At 36.1% G+C, this 15292-nt stretch overlaps 1 protein-coding gene across 3 annotated transcripts in view; it reads left to right on the plus strand.

Moving 5' to 3' along the window:
- EFHC2 (EF-hand domain containing 2) overlaps window positions 1-14179 on the plus strand; it is a 63140-nt gene extending 48961 nt beyond the window's left edge. For all 3 annotated transcript variants that reach the window (XM_031594603.2, XM_031594602.2, XM_090123473.1), the window contains exons 12-15: window positions 2520-2717; window positions 3303-3395; window positions 11334-11439; window positions 13425-14179. In XM_031594603.2, coding sequence (XP_031450463.1) covers window positions 2520-2717; window positions 3303-3395; window positions 11334-11439; window positions 13425-13520 — 493 coding nt within the window. In that variant the 3' untranslated portion in view covers window positions 13521-14179. The remainder of the gene's footprint in view (window positions 1-2519; window positions 2718-3302; window positions 3396-11333; window positions 11440-13424) is intronic.
- Window positions 14180-15292: the final 1113 nt, after the last annotated feature.

Consider the following 15292-nt stretch of genomic DNA (forward strand, 5'->3'; position numbering starts at 1 on the left):
CCCATGTGTGGGTTTAACAAAGATGTCTATCTTTAATTCAGCTTGAGAAACAGCTCTCTTAAGCATCTAATTATTATTTCTTCTTTCTCTACCAAATTTAGATTGCAATCTGTCCTATTCTTCTAGAGCAAAAAGAAGTGAAAGAGAAGAAGCTGTGGGAACAATTCTTGCAGCTTCTTTCTTTTTGAGAGGAAGAGTTTAGATGTAATTCTGTATGTGAATGTTGGGTCTCACACATTAGCAATCACAAGAAAGTTTCTTAATTCCCAAATGAGACAATGATTGAATCTGATGATTGTCACTGACTTTCTTGAGAAAATATAAGACTTCTAAAAGCTGAACACTGGAAAAATCCATGTTAAGTGCAGAAATCCAGTCTGCAGATTCATATTGAGATGGGTAAAACTGCATTCAGCTTTGATAGCCCAGACATTTAGAGTGCCAGTCTTACTAACCAGTTTTGTCCTCTCTTTTATGTTTTCACTAATATACTTGAGGCTCCAGTTTTGCCTGGATTCTGTTACAATGTAGATAATTATATTCAGCGTAGGTAATAATAATAGTGACACGATAATATAGGTAGCTGGAACAAATTTTTGGTCATTGAGTTTGCATTAACTCCAAAATAATGTTTGGATTCTTTTGTCTTTTTCTTATATTTATCTCCTCCCATTGCAAATAAAAGAAGTTACTGATTAAAGTATGAAAAAGCAGCAGTTGACATAGACTTACATGGTGTTTAGCACCCTTTTTTGAACAGCTGTGCATATTCTATGAAGAGGTATCATCATTTGAACAGGACTGCAAAAGCCTGAAAAATTACATTTATTAACAAAACTTTGTAGTTTTGAAGAGTACTGAATTTGTGTGCTTTTAGATCAGATACAGATGTTAAGAGAATCATTATCAGAATCAGGAAGGAATTTAACTATTCCTCAGCCAATAGTTTTAAATCTCATGTCAGATCTTTGTCCATCTTTAATAATTTCTGCCATTTCAATGGCTGGTATATAATCACAATGATTCAATACCCATAGAAGTGCCACAAGATACAGTTCTAATTGCATCATCCACTATGATAAAGTTTAGTCCCAGTGCAATTTTTGCAGAAACACCATAAATAAGTAATTAATTTTGACTGAAATACGTAAGTCTTTCTTGATGCTTGCTGTTAAGAAAATCCGACTGAATGTGAGTTCACTAGAGACAGACATTTGGAATTGTAATGCCAACGTATAGGTACACAAATCCAGGTTTGTGGGATAAGAAGCCTTGTAACTACAGAGGTAAACTACAGTCCAGTTTTCTCTGGGAAATGAGAAGTCCCCTGGATTTTCTTGCTACTGCTGTTTTTCTTCCTTCACGATGAGTCAACATCCAGGACATATGAAAAACTCTATAATCAGTGAAGGCAGCACAGTCCTAGCTGCAAGGCTTTCATCATCATCAAAAGCAGTCCTTTTCCATCCCTCCCCCAACAATATGAACTAGAAGGCTTTATAGATAAATCTATATGTATAAAAATATATACCAATGTATATAGAACTTCTACGTATAACTAAACTAACTTAGTCCCAGATTTTGTGTCCATTTGCTGATAAGTGCTTTCAGGAGCTTACCCCCAAATCACTCCTGTGCTATTATCAGCAACAAATCTATGGTATCAACAGGAATGACTAGTCATTCAGTCAGCCAGCACTGACCTATCAGATGGATCTCAGGAACACTTTTTCTTCCTTGGATTGGGCTGATTCTTCTGAGCAGCACAGACATCCTTGTGAGAGGATACTTCAGGCTGTCCCTGTTGGCTCTGGCAGTGTCCAATCATCAGCTGGTCTTGCTACTGCCTCTTGTGTTCCTTTCTTACCAGGAGATTGTGATTACAAATTGGCTGTAATTTTCTGCCCTTTCTCTGTGGCCAGTTTCAGTTCCTGTTCCCCCAGCTTTCCTGTGAACGCTACCCAATGGGACCAGATAGCGCTTTGTGGGAAGTGACTTAACACTTGAGACACTTGAGTTCTGTTCTTTGTTGGTGCCTTCTCCCTCTCTTTTCTTCTGCTGTTATTAATTCTGTTTTATGCAACACTCATTGTACATGCTTACAGATAATTTACAGATAATTGATCGTATACTGCAGTATGCAGAATACAATTAGAAACAAAATAGTACCTTGTATAATTTACTACACTTTTGAACAAAAGCAGTGGCAAAGATAATCTCTGCTAATGTTCTATGCTAGTACAGCATTGTCAGGTAAAAGGCTTCAATCAGGTTTATAAAGTGTTTTTTCATGTGTGGCCAACAACAAAGGAAGCATAGACATCTTCCAAAAGTTAAGTGTCAGATATTTCCCATTAAACTTTCTTGAAGAGGCCTGGATTTCAAATTTAAAGATTTTAAATAAATACAGCATTTTACAATGAGTACCCTATAAATAGATGTTTCCATAGGAATTTAGTGATTATTAACTTTTTAACTACTATACTTAAACTAATGTAGGCTGCTGTTTTTGTAAACAGAAATTTGATAGTCAGTATCACGGATGGAGCGTTTTCAGAGCATGAGATTATGACTCTTGGACGCCATTACAGAGAGAAAGAAGAATATGAAATGGACCACTACTTCCTCCTTGCAAAGGCTCAAGAACAACTAAAGAAAAATAGCTTTGAGAATTTTGAACAACTGTCTACAGTGCTTGTGTATAATGACCGTGAAAAGTAAGTTTCCTCTAATATCCTTGGCTGTTATTTGGAGAACTCTGTTTGGAAACCTACCTACTTTCTGTTTGTTGCTAAGCAAATGATAGATTGCAGTTGAAGAATACTTTTTCTAATGCAAAGTCTTTTTCAACACTTGACAGTAAACAAGGAAAGGATAACTTTTTTTGTTTGCTTTTTATTTTGTTCATTGACTTTTTGCTATAGCTGCTACACTGAGTATTAAGTGACCTAATCAGATGCCTGTTCACAGGCAAAGCAGTATATGAAATCAAAAAGGAAAATAGGGATTTAACAACAACAACAACAAAGACGTAGTCAATCCCTTATGTGAATCACTTGCCCTTTTTGTTCTGTGATATCACAGATAAAGAATAACAGAGAATCACTGAGAACCTCAGGGAGGGAAAGACGCACACTTCAAGTTTATCAGCTGTGTAACCATGAAATTTCCTAAAACACATTTTTATTGTCTGTGCCCCAATATTCCTACACATTTCTCTGTTCACATTGTTGACATTAACTTGAAATAAACCCAGCAAATACCTAGTGCACAACTCTCCCTGTCTGTTTCTGTTTGTGTAGATGCGGAGTGTTACCCTATGAGACCTGCAGAACTATTTGCAAGTCCTTCAAGTTGCCATTGTCTGATGATCTTCTACAAACTATACTGACCATGTAAGTTAAAAGTAGATAGTATGATCTCCATGCGTACAAATCAATCTCAAATATCTACTTAATACTTTCTTATGAGATTGTCATTTCAGCAATCTTAATCAATACATTATGCTGATTGTTTTTTCCCCCCATATATGTGTAGACTTTCCTATTTGCAGAATGCCTATAATCAACTACAATGTAACCATCTAAAATACATCTTTGTTCTTATCTGGCATGGTAGATCATCCGGATTCTGCCAGAATTCTGTGAAATTAGTATTGTGGTAGTCAACTACTGGTGCTTACCATTATTACTAAGACTTTATTTTGCATTTGTGCCTCTTTTATATATGTAAGGTAAAAACAATAATCTCATGTAAGTACATTATGTGAGCTTTAAGAAAAATACCAAGATGAATACAATGTCCTTGAATCAAGGACATTGATTTTCACTGATTCTGTGTCAATGAATCAAGTAGTCTTCAGCAGTAGTAAATAAAAGTGCTTTATTTCTCTTTTTAATCTCATCTGAAAAATTTATTTTAGTGTAATTGTTAAAAAGCAGTATTGCTGGATTTGGGTATTTTTCCATAGCACATTTAACTATTTTGAAACAAACTGCTTGAGTAGCTGTATTCATGGGAATAGAAATGAAAGAACTAGTATTTAGTGCAGTTGTTTAAAGGCTAGAGTTTAGAGTAACCCGTGGTATTCTGAATATTTATGTTATGGTGAGTTTGGTTTTCATTGATTTTTTGCAGCTTTACTGGAAACAGGCAAAACACATGCTCACTGGTCTTTTCTTTCCCTCATGGGAAACTATTGAATGTTTTGTCTATGCCTTCACAGTATGTAAAATGCAGAAGCAGGTCTTGTTACGTTTAGATGTTTTCAGGTAGATGTGCTTCTTGATTTCAGGACTAATTTCAAACCTAACACCTAGACTTATGAAATAATGAATGCATTCTTGTCAAGCAGAAAGTTTCTATTTTACTAAGACATTTACTTACTGCAACCAAGGCTTCCCACTTCAATCAGTACCAACAAGTTTTCTTTAAGAAGCCTAAAGGGTTATTTTCTACAAAGCCCTTTTCCCTTTAGACCAAAAACTTTCAGAATACTTCCCTTCAATAGCCAGATAAATATCTTTGGCAGTTGACTAGCTGTTCATCACTTCTGACAATTGAATTACAAGCCTTAGACATCAGAAGCATGCCTGAATTTTAGCACTAATCTAATACTCAATTTTAGAATTCCCACTAAGCTTACCAACACAAAAAGTGTTGGAGAACAGTTGGCATCCTCTGCTAAAGAACGAGTTCTCATAGATTCACTTTATAAAAGCTGCAATTGAATAGATACGGAGACAAGGGACTGGAGATTTTCCTTTATGTACTAATTCAACAATGATGAAAAACAGACAGGCCTACTACGTCACAGGCTCCAGAGAGATGTTTATTGTTTGTGAATTTATACTAGGAAAAGCTTTTGTGAGATGAATCTCTTCTCTTAAAAAGTCTTAATGTAGGCAGATAAGAAGAAAAAGCCCAGTACACTACAATAAAAGTAAGAGAGAAGTTTAAAAGACAAGGAGGAAGCCTGGATTTCACCCAAGTCTAGGCAGGTATTCATGACAGCTGAACTGGGACTCAGCCACTGTAGGTTCTTTCTGTAGAGGATATAGGAGAGAGTCATTTCAGCCCATGTTAGAGCTGGATTTCTAAACTACCACCCATTTTCCTGTGAAAGGGACCGTGGCCAGCTAGCATGCCAGATTTCTGTATGAGAAAGCTGGGCCTCAGAAAACTGTAGAAGTAGTATTCCATATGACAGTGTTATGCATAGTGCTGATTCTAAATTACAATAGTAGAAGTTCTGAAAAATGTTGATGTTTGTAACTACACTGCTGATAAGGAAGAATGTTGCATTCTTAATATTGTGTGCAGTTGACACTGCCTGATGAATTTATTGTTTCTGTACTATTTCAAGAGAGTGCAGAGTCAGGGAAAGATTTTGTGAACTATATTTCATAGAATTTAATTTCCAGTAATCTGGAAACTGGAAAGTAGAGTCAGCTGAAAAAGATTTAGAGTTTTCTTTTTGTCTTGCTTTTTCTAGTTCTCTTTGAGACTGAAGAATCATGAAACAGACAGGTTTATTGTTAATGCAGAGTAGTCTGGCTCCTGGGATGTACGCAATTCAATAGGTTCAAAAAAGTTTGTAAACAATATTTTCTCTTTGTTTTTGGATTGTTTTTGTTGCTGTTATTGTTTATTTTTGATGAGGATGTATGCAGTTTTTTTTTTCATTGATGCTTCTGAAGCAAGTAGCAGTAGTGTTCCTAATGTGTATATCGAAATTTATGAAAGAAGAAAATGGTACAATAAAACTTGTTGGACTGATTCCCACAAAATCAGTATATATAGCTAATGCACTAGCTGGACCCTATTCAGCTATAAAATGAACCTAGACAAGGTGAGCAGATAATCGTTGAAGACTGAAGCTGTAAGTTTATTCAGCTTTTCTCTCTGAGATTGGGTGGCAAAGACTTTCTGTAGGACTTAATGGTTCCTTTTTTTTTTTTTTTCATTTTAAAAGGTAATACCCGTAAAATGTTTATTATTTACATTTGTAAATTACACCACAATGATCTATCACTTATTAAAATCAAGGGATGGAACTAGAAATTGTCATCTAATTTTATCATCACCTCCAGATAACTCAAAACTTCGTATACTGTACCTGAAGAACGTTCAGTTTCCACAAAGTGCAGGGAGAATTAGCACAAAGACTATGAGGATTCAAAAGGTTTTTAAATTCTAAATTGTCTGTCTGAAGTAAATTTATATTTTCAATTGTTGTGGGATGGTGAAACAGTAGGATTTGATTTCCCACCTAATTTCTCTAATTCACAAAATCACAGAGTTTCAGAGGTTGGAAAGGACCTCAAGAGACCTAGTTCAACTCCCTGCTAAACCTACAATAGGTTGCACAGGCAGGTGACCAGACAGGTCTTGAATATCTCCATAGAAAGAGACTCCACAGCTTCTCTCAGCAACCTGTAGCTTATTAAAAGATATATTTCCCTTCTTCATCAGCCTTGTTTCACTTATGTCTTCAATTACATGACTATATAAATTTTTTTAATCACAATTCATTAAACAATGCAGATGTTACACTTGTTTTTGCCAGTAAACTGCTTGTTTTCTATAAGCATTTCTTTAGGTTTGTGCAAGCATAATTAACAATTACCATTTGTTTAATGAATAAATGTTGCTGTAGTGCTGAAGAAATGAATTCAGATTTTTTCCCTAATATTTTAATTTGCTGCAATAGTAAATGTAAGCTAACAAGGACTTAGAATGATGCAGTCCTTCCCCAGAAGGTATATAAATAGGTGTCAGATAACAAAAGAAAAAATGGTGGGAAAAAGAAATGGATGACACATTTACTTGTCAATGATCTTGTATTAGTTTAGTTAAGCATATGTCCCTATTTTTAAAATATCTTTTAATTTTGCTTAAAATTGGCTGCATAGTTCTCCTCTCCGCAGTACTAGACTGAGTCTACTGGACTCTGAAGGAACATTCATGGATTTTAAGTTGTGGAAGCACAAGCAGTGAGACAGAAATGAAATATATATATATTTTTTAAATAGGTAAATTAATCTTTAGTGCCTCAGGTAGCAGTGCTTACAATGGGCCTCCTAGATGATCACCCCAGTTCTCATGCCACTAATAGGCCAGGCCTCTTCTCTCTGCCTGGCCTTTCCCTGGTTTGTACAGTATCTTTTCTTTAACATAATCACCTACCTCTAATAGTTTGTTTACACTTGACCTGTTTCTCTCAGAAAACTAATCAACTCTCTTTTTTCGCTGTTAGAAGTGTCCTGGTAGCAGAAGCATGATTGGAAATGGTTATGAAATCATTCTCCTGCACTCTGTTTCTGCTTGTTACCTTTAATGTCTAAAACTCACTTGGCTGTTTATTATGAAAAGACTCCAGCATGAATATATGGATCTCTTAAGAGAAATTATTTCTGTTATTTATTATCATGAAGAACTGATGGTTCAATTTATTGTAGTCCAAGACAAGAATAAATGTATGTCCAAGATAACAGCCATTACTTAGCTAATACTGATCATCTGCATCTGTGCTTACTACCTTAAATCTTTTTGTATAAGCTATTTTTGAAAATTTAGGTGTACATTGTGTTACACAGGGATCGTCAAGCAGCTGAAGAATCCTAGCTTTTTTTTTTAAAGCTTAAAACAGCCTCTTCTCTGCTAATATCAGATAAAACTACTTAATAAATGCTATTAAAAATAAAAGCATACAAAATCTTTACATGTACGTTAGCATTTATTATGAAGTTTTGGTTGCAGATTTCTTGATGGGAAGGAAAACATATTCATTAGTAGCCTTTACTCACGAAAACACCTCAGAAATAACCATCATGTAATTTAACTAGATTTTTAACATAGCTGGAGTTTTTCATTGTAAATACACTTTTATAAGCAGAAATATGTGATTATTTCTGTGATGTGAAAGAGAGTAGCTAGCAACAGGGCAAGAGGGAATGGCCTCATGTTGTGCCAGGGGAGGCTCAGGTTGCACGTTTGAAAAAACTACTTCTCCAAAAATGTAATAAGGCATTGGAACAGTCTGCCCAGGGAGTTGATGAAGGTGTTCAAGTACTATGTTGATATGGCCCTGAGACCATAGTTTAGTGGTCAGTGCTGATCATAGATGGACTGTTGGACTAGATGATCTTAGAGGTCTTTTCCAACCATTGTGATTCTATGATTCTGTTGTACAATTGTGTTCTAGGGGAAAAAAACTCTGCAGACATTGTTGGGGTTGGGAAAGTGACTTACACAATCTAAAATCACATAGATTGTTTAAGTCATAAAGCAAAACCAGAGGGAAACAGATTCAAGAGATCTTTGTTGTATCTTCTTGATAAGACAAATCTAATTTCCTCACTGAAGAGCACTGTCAGTTTCAGTCATATTAATTCCAGGCTCTGAAATGTATGGCATCTCTGTCCTAATAGTGCAGAACTTGATAACATCTCTTCATTCCATCTGGATGTTCTGTACTGAATTACAAGTATGTGCATTTAGTAGATTGGTGCAATAAGTCACAGTAGTAAAAAGACGTAAAAAGTAGATTATTTTCTCTGGATTAGTCTAAAGTGATATCTGAAGCTGCTTTCTGCAGCTTTTAAAACATGGGACTTAGTAGTCCCATTTCCTATGCCCACTTTAAAACTATAGTTGACTTCACGTGTGTGGTGCTGCCTCAGCTTGCTCATGCTGTCAGTTCAAAGGACTTTTCTCCTTTGTAATTCTTGCTGAAAGCAGAACCAATGTTTTTCCTTAATTTCATCTGCATCAACACAAAATTGATGCTGAAGAAACGACACCCCCTCTCTTAATCTTCACTTAAAACTCCTACTTATGCAGCTCTGCATCTTGATAGTAACATTATATTTTGAATTTTCAGAAATAGAAAAAGCTTAATACACATATGCTAGTACATATGATAGTTAAAAAAAAAAAAAAAAAAAGTAATGATTGTTCTGGGATTCAAAATCTGTTTGCCACAGTTTTATTTCCAAGAGCATTTTTGTCTTGTTACTCCCAATACAAAACTTTTTTTTCCCCCAGTTACCACCTGCAAAAAAACCCAACCTAAACCCTCCCATTATAGCTTTGGTTTGGTTTCTCCTGGCAATGTTTCAGGCTCATCTTTAATGTCAGTAACAGTAGCATTCTTCTCTGACTTTGCTTTCATCTTCAGTGTAACGCACTGTACTTAACATTTCGGTTTATCACTAGAATCTCTGTTCATGGCTTTCAGTATATTTTATATTATCTGCTGACTGTTAAATGAAATACACGGGGGGAGGAGAGGAAGAGGATGAGCTGCAGTTTATTTTTGTCACTAGATTTATTTCTCCTCCAGTATTGTTTTCCCAGCTTATGTTGTAAAGTCATCCTTCAAGTACTTTAATTCTTGATTTTTACCAGGGCCCTTTCAGTGATTTGGAGAACTGAAGGGTTTTGAGGCCCATGTTTTGTGCAATGCTATTTCTTTAAGATCAAAATAAAATGGTTGTCTAAAGAAATTGTTTCCTGGAGATGACAGTGTGTCCTCTTGCTCCTACACATGCAGTAGTATTTGTCTCACCCTGTTATATGGTAGAATTGTTTAACCTGATGTTTCCCACCAAAAATAGCTTATTGAGTCTAACTAGTCATGTGTATTTCTCCGTGGACACTAGCAAAGCACAGATGCTTTCAGGATGTGCTTAGTCTGCCTAAACCAGACCCCTTTTACCTAGAAGTAGTGCTAGGTAAGACAGATGCCATTCACATCCTAATGTAGTATGTATAGTATGTATAGTAGAGCAGATAACTTCATTTCTGCCCCATCCCTGTAGGCATTCAAGGCCAGGCTGGATGTGGCTCTGGGCAGCCTGGTCTGGTGGTTGGCAACCCTCCACATGGCAGGGGGATTGAAACTCAATGATCATTTTGGTCCTTTTCAACCCAGCCCATTCTATGATTTCAAAAGCAATCTGCATTTGTAGCATCAATTCTGCAATGAGCTTCAGCCTGCACTACCTTTCAAACATTTGACTGAACCCACTGAAACAATTGGATTTCTCTATGCCTTAAGTACCTAAGTGTTTTGCTGAATTGAGTATTTATTTACTTTTTTTTTTTTTTTCCTGAAGCCACTTCATACAAATTAATGGCATGGCTTACAGATCTGCTCCTAGCGAGTTTATGTTAACATGTAGTAGTAGCTGTAGAACTTAACTGGTATAAACTGGTAGGGTTTATACCTCCATGTAACAGATGCTAAATATTACAAATATTTACTTCATATAAATAAATTATCTACCAAATGAAATGAGTTGAAATTTTAAAATCTGGTTATTAAATGGTAGGCTAGAGAGCTGCATGTTTGTTAACTGAAAATTGATTCCAAGATTTATGCAAAAAAGCATTTTTAAGGGATTGCTTGTTTTCAGAAAGTGACAGAAACTGTATAAAGCAGGTCAATTGTGTTATAGCACAACTCTCTTGTGTCAAAGAATCACAGAATGTTTTGGGTTGGAAGGGATCTGTAAGATCATCCAGTTCCTACCCCCTGCTATAGGCAGGGACACCTCCCATTCGACCAGGTTGCTCAGAGCCCCATCCAGCCTGGGTTTGAGTGCTTCCAGGGAGTGGGCATCTACAGCCTCACTGGGCAACCTGTTCCAGTGTCTCACCACCCTCACAGTAAATTTCTTCCTAATATCTAGTATAAGTCTGCTCTCTTCCAGTTTAAAGTTTGGGTCTCACAGGAGCAGAGCAGAGGGGCAGAATTGTTTCCCGGCCTGCTGGTCACGCTTCTCTTGATGCAACCCAGGCTACAGTTGGCCTTCTGGGCTGCAAGCACACAATGCCAACTCATCTTGAGTCTTTATCAACAGACACCCCCAAATCCTTCTCTTCAGGTCTGCTTTCAAACCATTCTCCACCTAGCCTGTATTTTCCAATATCCACTCCTGTTGGACATGTTTTCCAATGTATCTTTCTACCTGTTTCTTTTCTCTACAAAAAAAATACACACCATCCCAAATCTATTTATCACCAATTGTGTGATCCCAGTGTTGTGAAGAAGTTGGGCAATGGTTAAAAAGTAAAATGAAATTACTTGGAATCTAATGAACCTTAAAAAAAATTGTATGAGAGACATTGATGTGCACTAAGTATATGGAATGTAATGTGTGATATAGAAGTTATGCAGCATTTTTCTGTACTCTTACCAGTGTTTGGTTGTAAAGGACTGAAAAGCAATTATCCAGAAAATAGTGCATTAGTATGATGTAGAAAACATTATATACTTGTTAAAATTTTCATTTAATCATGAGGCATCTTATGGATATCCTACTTAGGTTTGAAGATGACCATAAGCAAGTGGAATATAAAAAATTTGTGGATGCAGTGAACTGGAGAGAGAATCAAATCCCTGCTTTCCAGACAATAAAGCTTCCCTCTAAGGTAAAACCACTCTTTTTGAGCAAAAGAAAAGTTGAAACTCAGCACTTGAGACACTTGTATAATTTGGGCAAGTGTAACATGAGTACCTCATCCCACAAAGACTACAACAGTTTTCAACTTTTCATATTTGGGCCTGTTTTCATTTTTGTATCTTCATGTAATATGTTTCTTTCCAGGAGGTTTAGAATTAACCAAAAGGAGTTACACAGGGAAGACAAAGCCTGTAACATACTTGCCTAGGGGGTGCCACATCTCTGTGACATTTTTCTGGAAGAAAAAAAAGAGGGGGGAAACAAGTGTATTTGTCCTTGAACAGTGGGTGTGAATACCACTCCACCCACAAGTATTGTTGCCATATGTCAAATGCTCTGTTTGCCTCCTGGGATAGCCTGGAAATTCTTTAAACTCCACAGAAAATAGTTATATATATTTTTTTCTATAATTCTATGGAAACTCGTATATAACAGCATATCACTGGTAGGCATAGCCAGAATCAATATTGAAGAATCAACTTTGTATATCTCTACCAGCCTGCTACTTAGGGTAAATAAAAATGTGGCATCAACAGACTGCAGGAATTAATCTGATCTTGCCATCTTGTGCTGAATGGGACATTTTAAAATAGATGGTACATACGGCAATTATACTGATTTTTTTTTTAAATCTGGTAACAGATAAATATGAAGCCCTTCTGCCAAAATGTAGTTTTTCTATTCTGGCCTAGCCCATGTGTTGCTACACTTGTACAGAATGTGTTTGATTTTATTCAGACTACTTAGTAACATAGCATTCCCTTAAATTTCAATTCAACAGTGACATATTTTAAATCAGAGTTCCTTCAAGTACTATGCTATTAATTTGGCTTCTCTCTCTTCCTTGGCTTACGAGCTCTTCTTTCTATAGCATCTCAAACTCTATGTTGTCTAACCAAGGCCCTGTGGTGCTGCTTTACTCTGCTTTCCATAGTGGTCTATTTTCCACTTTCTGATTGGAAAATTTTTCTTTCTTGTAGAGATAAAATCAAAGTCATTCCACGTGTTTTATGTAGCAATCCTGTGCCTCCTATGGAATAGGTTGTATTCAGTGGGTATATTTTGTTTTCACAGAATAATTACGTTTTTGAGCTATAGTTTGATATTTAAATGGTGCTTGCTTTCAGGAGAGTCTGCCAGAGTAAGGGGACTCAAGGGCCTTTGTACTGTGCTAATGAAAGAAGGTCAGAGCCTGTGCCAGGAGGATTTTTGCCTTGAAGGTGGTGCTAGGCTTCATAAAAAATCAAGATTGAAATAAGCAGACACACAGATCCACTTTCTGTTTAATGTGCTTGACTGTTTTTTCCTCACAGCTGCGTGGCTTATCTAGCCATTGAGCAAGATTTGCTTTCTGGCAGGTGAGGGAAAGAGAGGGCTCCTATGGGGTGAAGCTGGTGTGCAAGCAGTGGTGGTACTATGTGTATTTTAATGCAGAAGTAATAAAGCAGATCAAAAAAAGATCAGTGAAAGGAAGGATTTAAGTCTTGTTAAATTTTTCAACTTTGGAATCCATTAGACACTCTTTTCATTACTTACTATGGATTAACATTGATATCTTCAGGTTATAATGTCTGTATTTCACAGATTTTAGCAGCAGTGTTGTGTTTTTTTTCTTCATTTTTCTTTGGTGTAGTTTTTAGTATTGAATCACAGATGACTTGTAAGGTTTTTAAGTATAAGTGTCTTAATAAAGAACATACAGCATTACTTAATTTGAAATATCTGCAAAAGGCTGAATGACTGAAAACATACATTTAATAAAATATTCTGCAAGATTGTTAAAAATGTTCATGTAATAATGTTTTAAGAGAATGTGCTATGTAAAGGTCCACAAGTTCACAGAATATTTCTATGAGGAAGTGAAGCAGCACATAAGATCTTAATTGGCCAGCTCTGAGTTATTGCTGTTTCCAACATTATATTCTAAGATACTTTCTGTGTTACTAATTTCAGGATGAAGATGACTGGAACGGACAGCCGCCATTCCTTCCTGTGAAAAGAATCAAATACTTGCCACTCCTGGATGACCTGTTTGGCAAAGAAGAATGATCCAAACTGTGAAAGTCACTGGTTTTGGACTAGTGTTTTTGCTCCAACACTTATTTAGATATTGAAGACATTTCAAGTTAAACAAAAACAAGACAGATGCAGGTTTTATTACATTTCTTACTTAAACATATATATGTACTTTGTGTTTTTTTAACTCCTAAATCAGCAGTACTCTTTAATGCTTATGCAAGCACAATTAAAACTATAATCAGATGGTCAGATGGAGAATGTACAAGCAGCAGCAATTGCTTGAGTCAAATATAGCAAAATCTGACTGACCTTACTTTGTTCTGCTAACAAAGGAGGTTGTTGGATAACCTCCTGTAATATTAAGTCAGATATTGGCATAGTAAGATAATTTTCTTCACACTTCCTCTGTTGCTTTTTATCTTCTGTCTTTTTCCTATACCCATACAGTAATACTTAAGTGCTATGTGTGTCTAAGTTTATTATTTTACAGAGGAAGTAGTTGCAAGATTTTAGAACAGTGTCAGATTGCTCTGGTATTGGAGATAATTATAACCTAGTAACATAGAAGTAAATTTCTTGCAGGCCATGTACAAAAGCTATCAACTCTTGATTTTTGGTTTAGATGCAACTCAGATTGGTAACTGCTCAGTTTACTCAGGTGAGACATGAATGAAGAAAAGGTATTCTGGTTCTTAGTGAACTTTCTTATTGTGGCACTGAACTTGTCCTTTGAAAATTGTTACCTTTCTCTTTGCTCAAAATGGTGACAACTAAGTGGAACTCCTGTTAGCATTTTTGTGTTTTTTTAAGCTTGTGTCAGCTCAAAGTCCCGGTTAGATCTCAATTTACTGTATGAGCTTGTGAGAGAAGGAATTACTTCTGTTTAAAGGATGCAAGAGCTGTGGTGAAGGGAGGAGCTGACTCATCCACAGTGACTCCATGGTGAAGGGATTTGGTGTGAACCTGCTGCTGAGAAGCTCACACAGTCAGTAGACTGAAAAAACCCTATGCGTTCTGTAATCCAAAATTGCAATTTGATGAGAAAGCTTGATGTAAAAGGATGAAAATTAAGCATTTTAAAATCCCCAGACGAGAAAAAAACAGTAGTTCAAAGAATAATTTGAGTTTTTTGAAACTTACTGAAGTACTCCAAATTGTAGACAACACTATGCACTGTGTTTTATTCCAAAAGAAGAAAATAGTTTCTTACATGACAAGAAAATTATCTGATTGTGGGGATAGTGTCAGGAGCCAAAACAATAACAGCTTGCATTTGGAACCCATTTGGTAAAAGCTGAAGACTTTTTAAACATAGCAGCAAAACTGGGTTTGATGCTTTAAATGAATACAGTTGCCCGCATAAGTTTTTAATGTGCCCAAACTTCATCAGGATATCTTTCAGTTGTTGAGATCTTGTACAGATGACAGTTTTAAAGGAAGAGTTTCTGAAGATTGAATCTGAACATTTAAAACTTCCCAAGTGGCTTTTAGAGACAGGAAATTTCCTTTATGTGAATAGGACAAAGGTAAAAAAAAAAAAAAAAAAAAAAAAAACATAACAAATGTCCTACCATGTAGAATCCCATTTGTCATTTGTACAGGTCTGATCAGTCATGGTCTGGTCTGGTCATGGTCGAGAATGGTAACTGCAAACCTGAGAAGAGAAGAACTAGAAAAGTGGCCAAGAGAAGAGAAATAAAAAAGACAGAAGCAGTGTGGCTTATTTAGGGAAACAAAATGAAGGCTTAAGGAAAACGTGGCTGCCATTAGTGAATTTGTTAGGGGTATGTAATACAAGCAAG

The sequence above is a fragment of the Phasianus colchicus genome, chromosome 1, assembly GCF_987193195.1.
Source record: "Phasianus colchicus chromosome 1, bPhaCol1.hap1.1, whole genome shotgun sequence".
NCBI lineage: Eukaryota > Metazoa > Chordata > Aves > Galliformes > Phasianidae > Phasianus > Phasianus colchicus.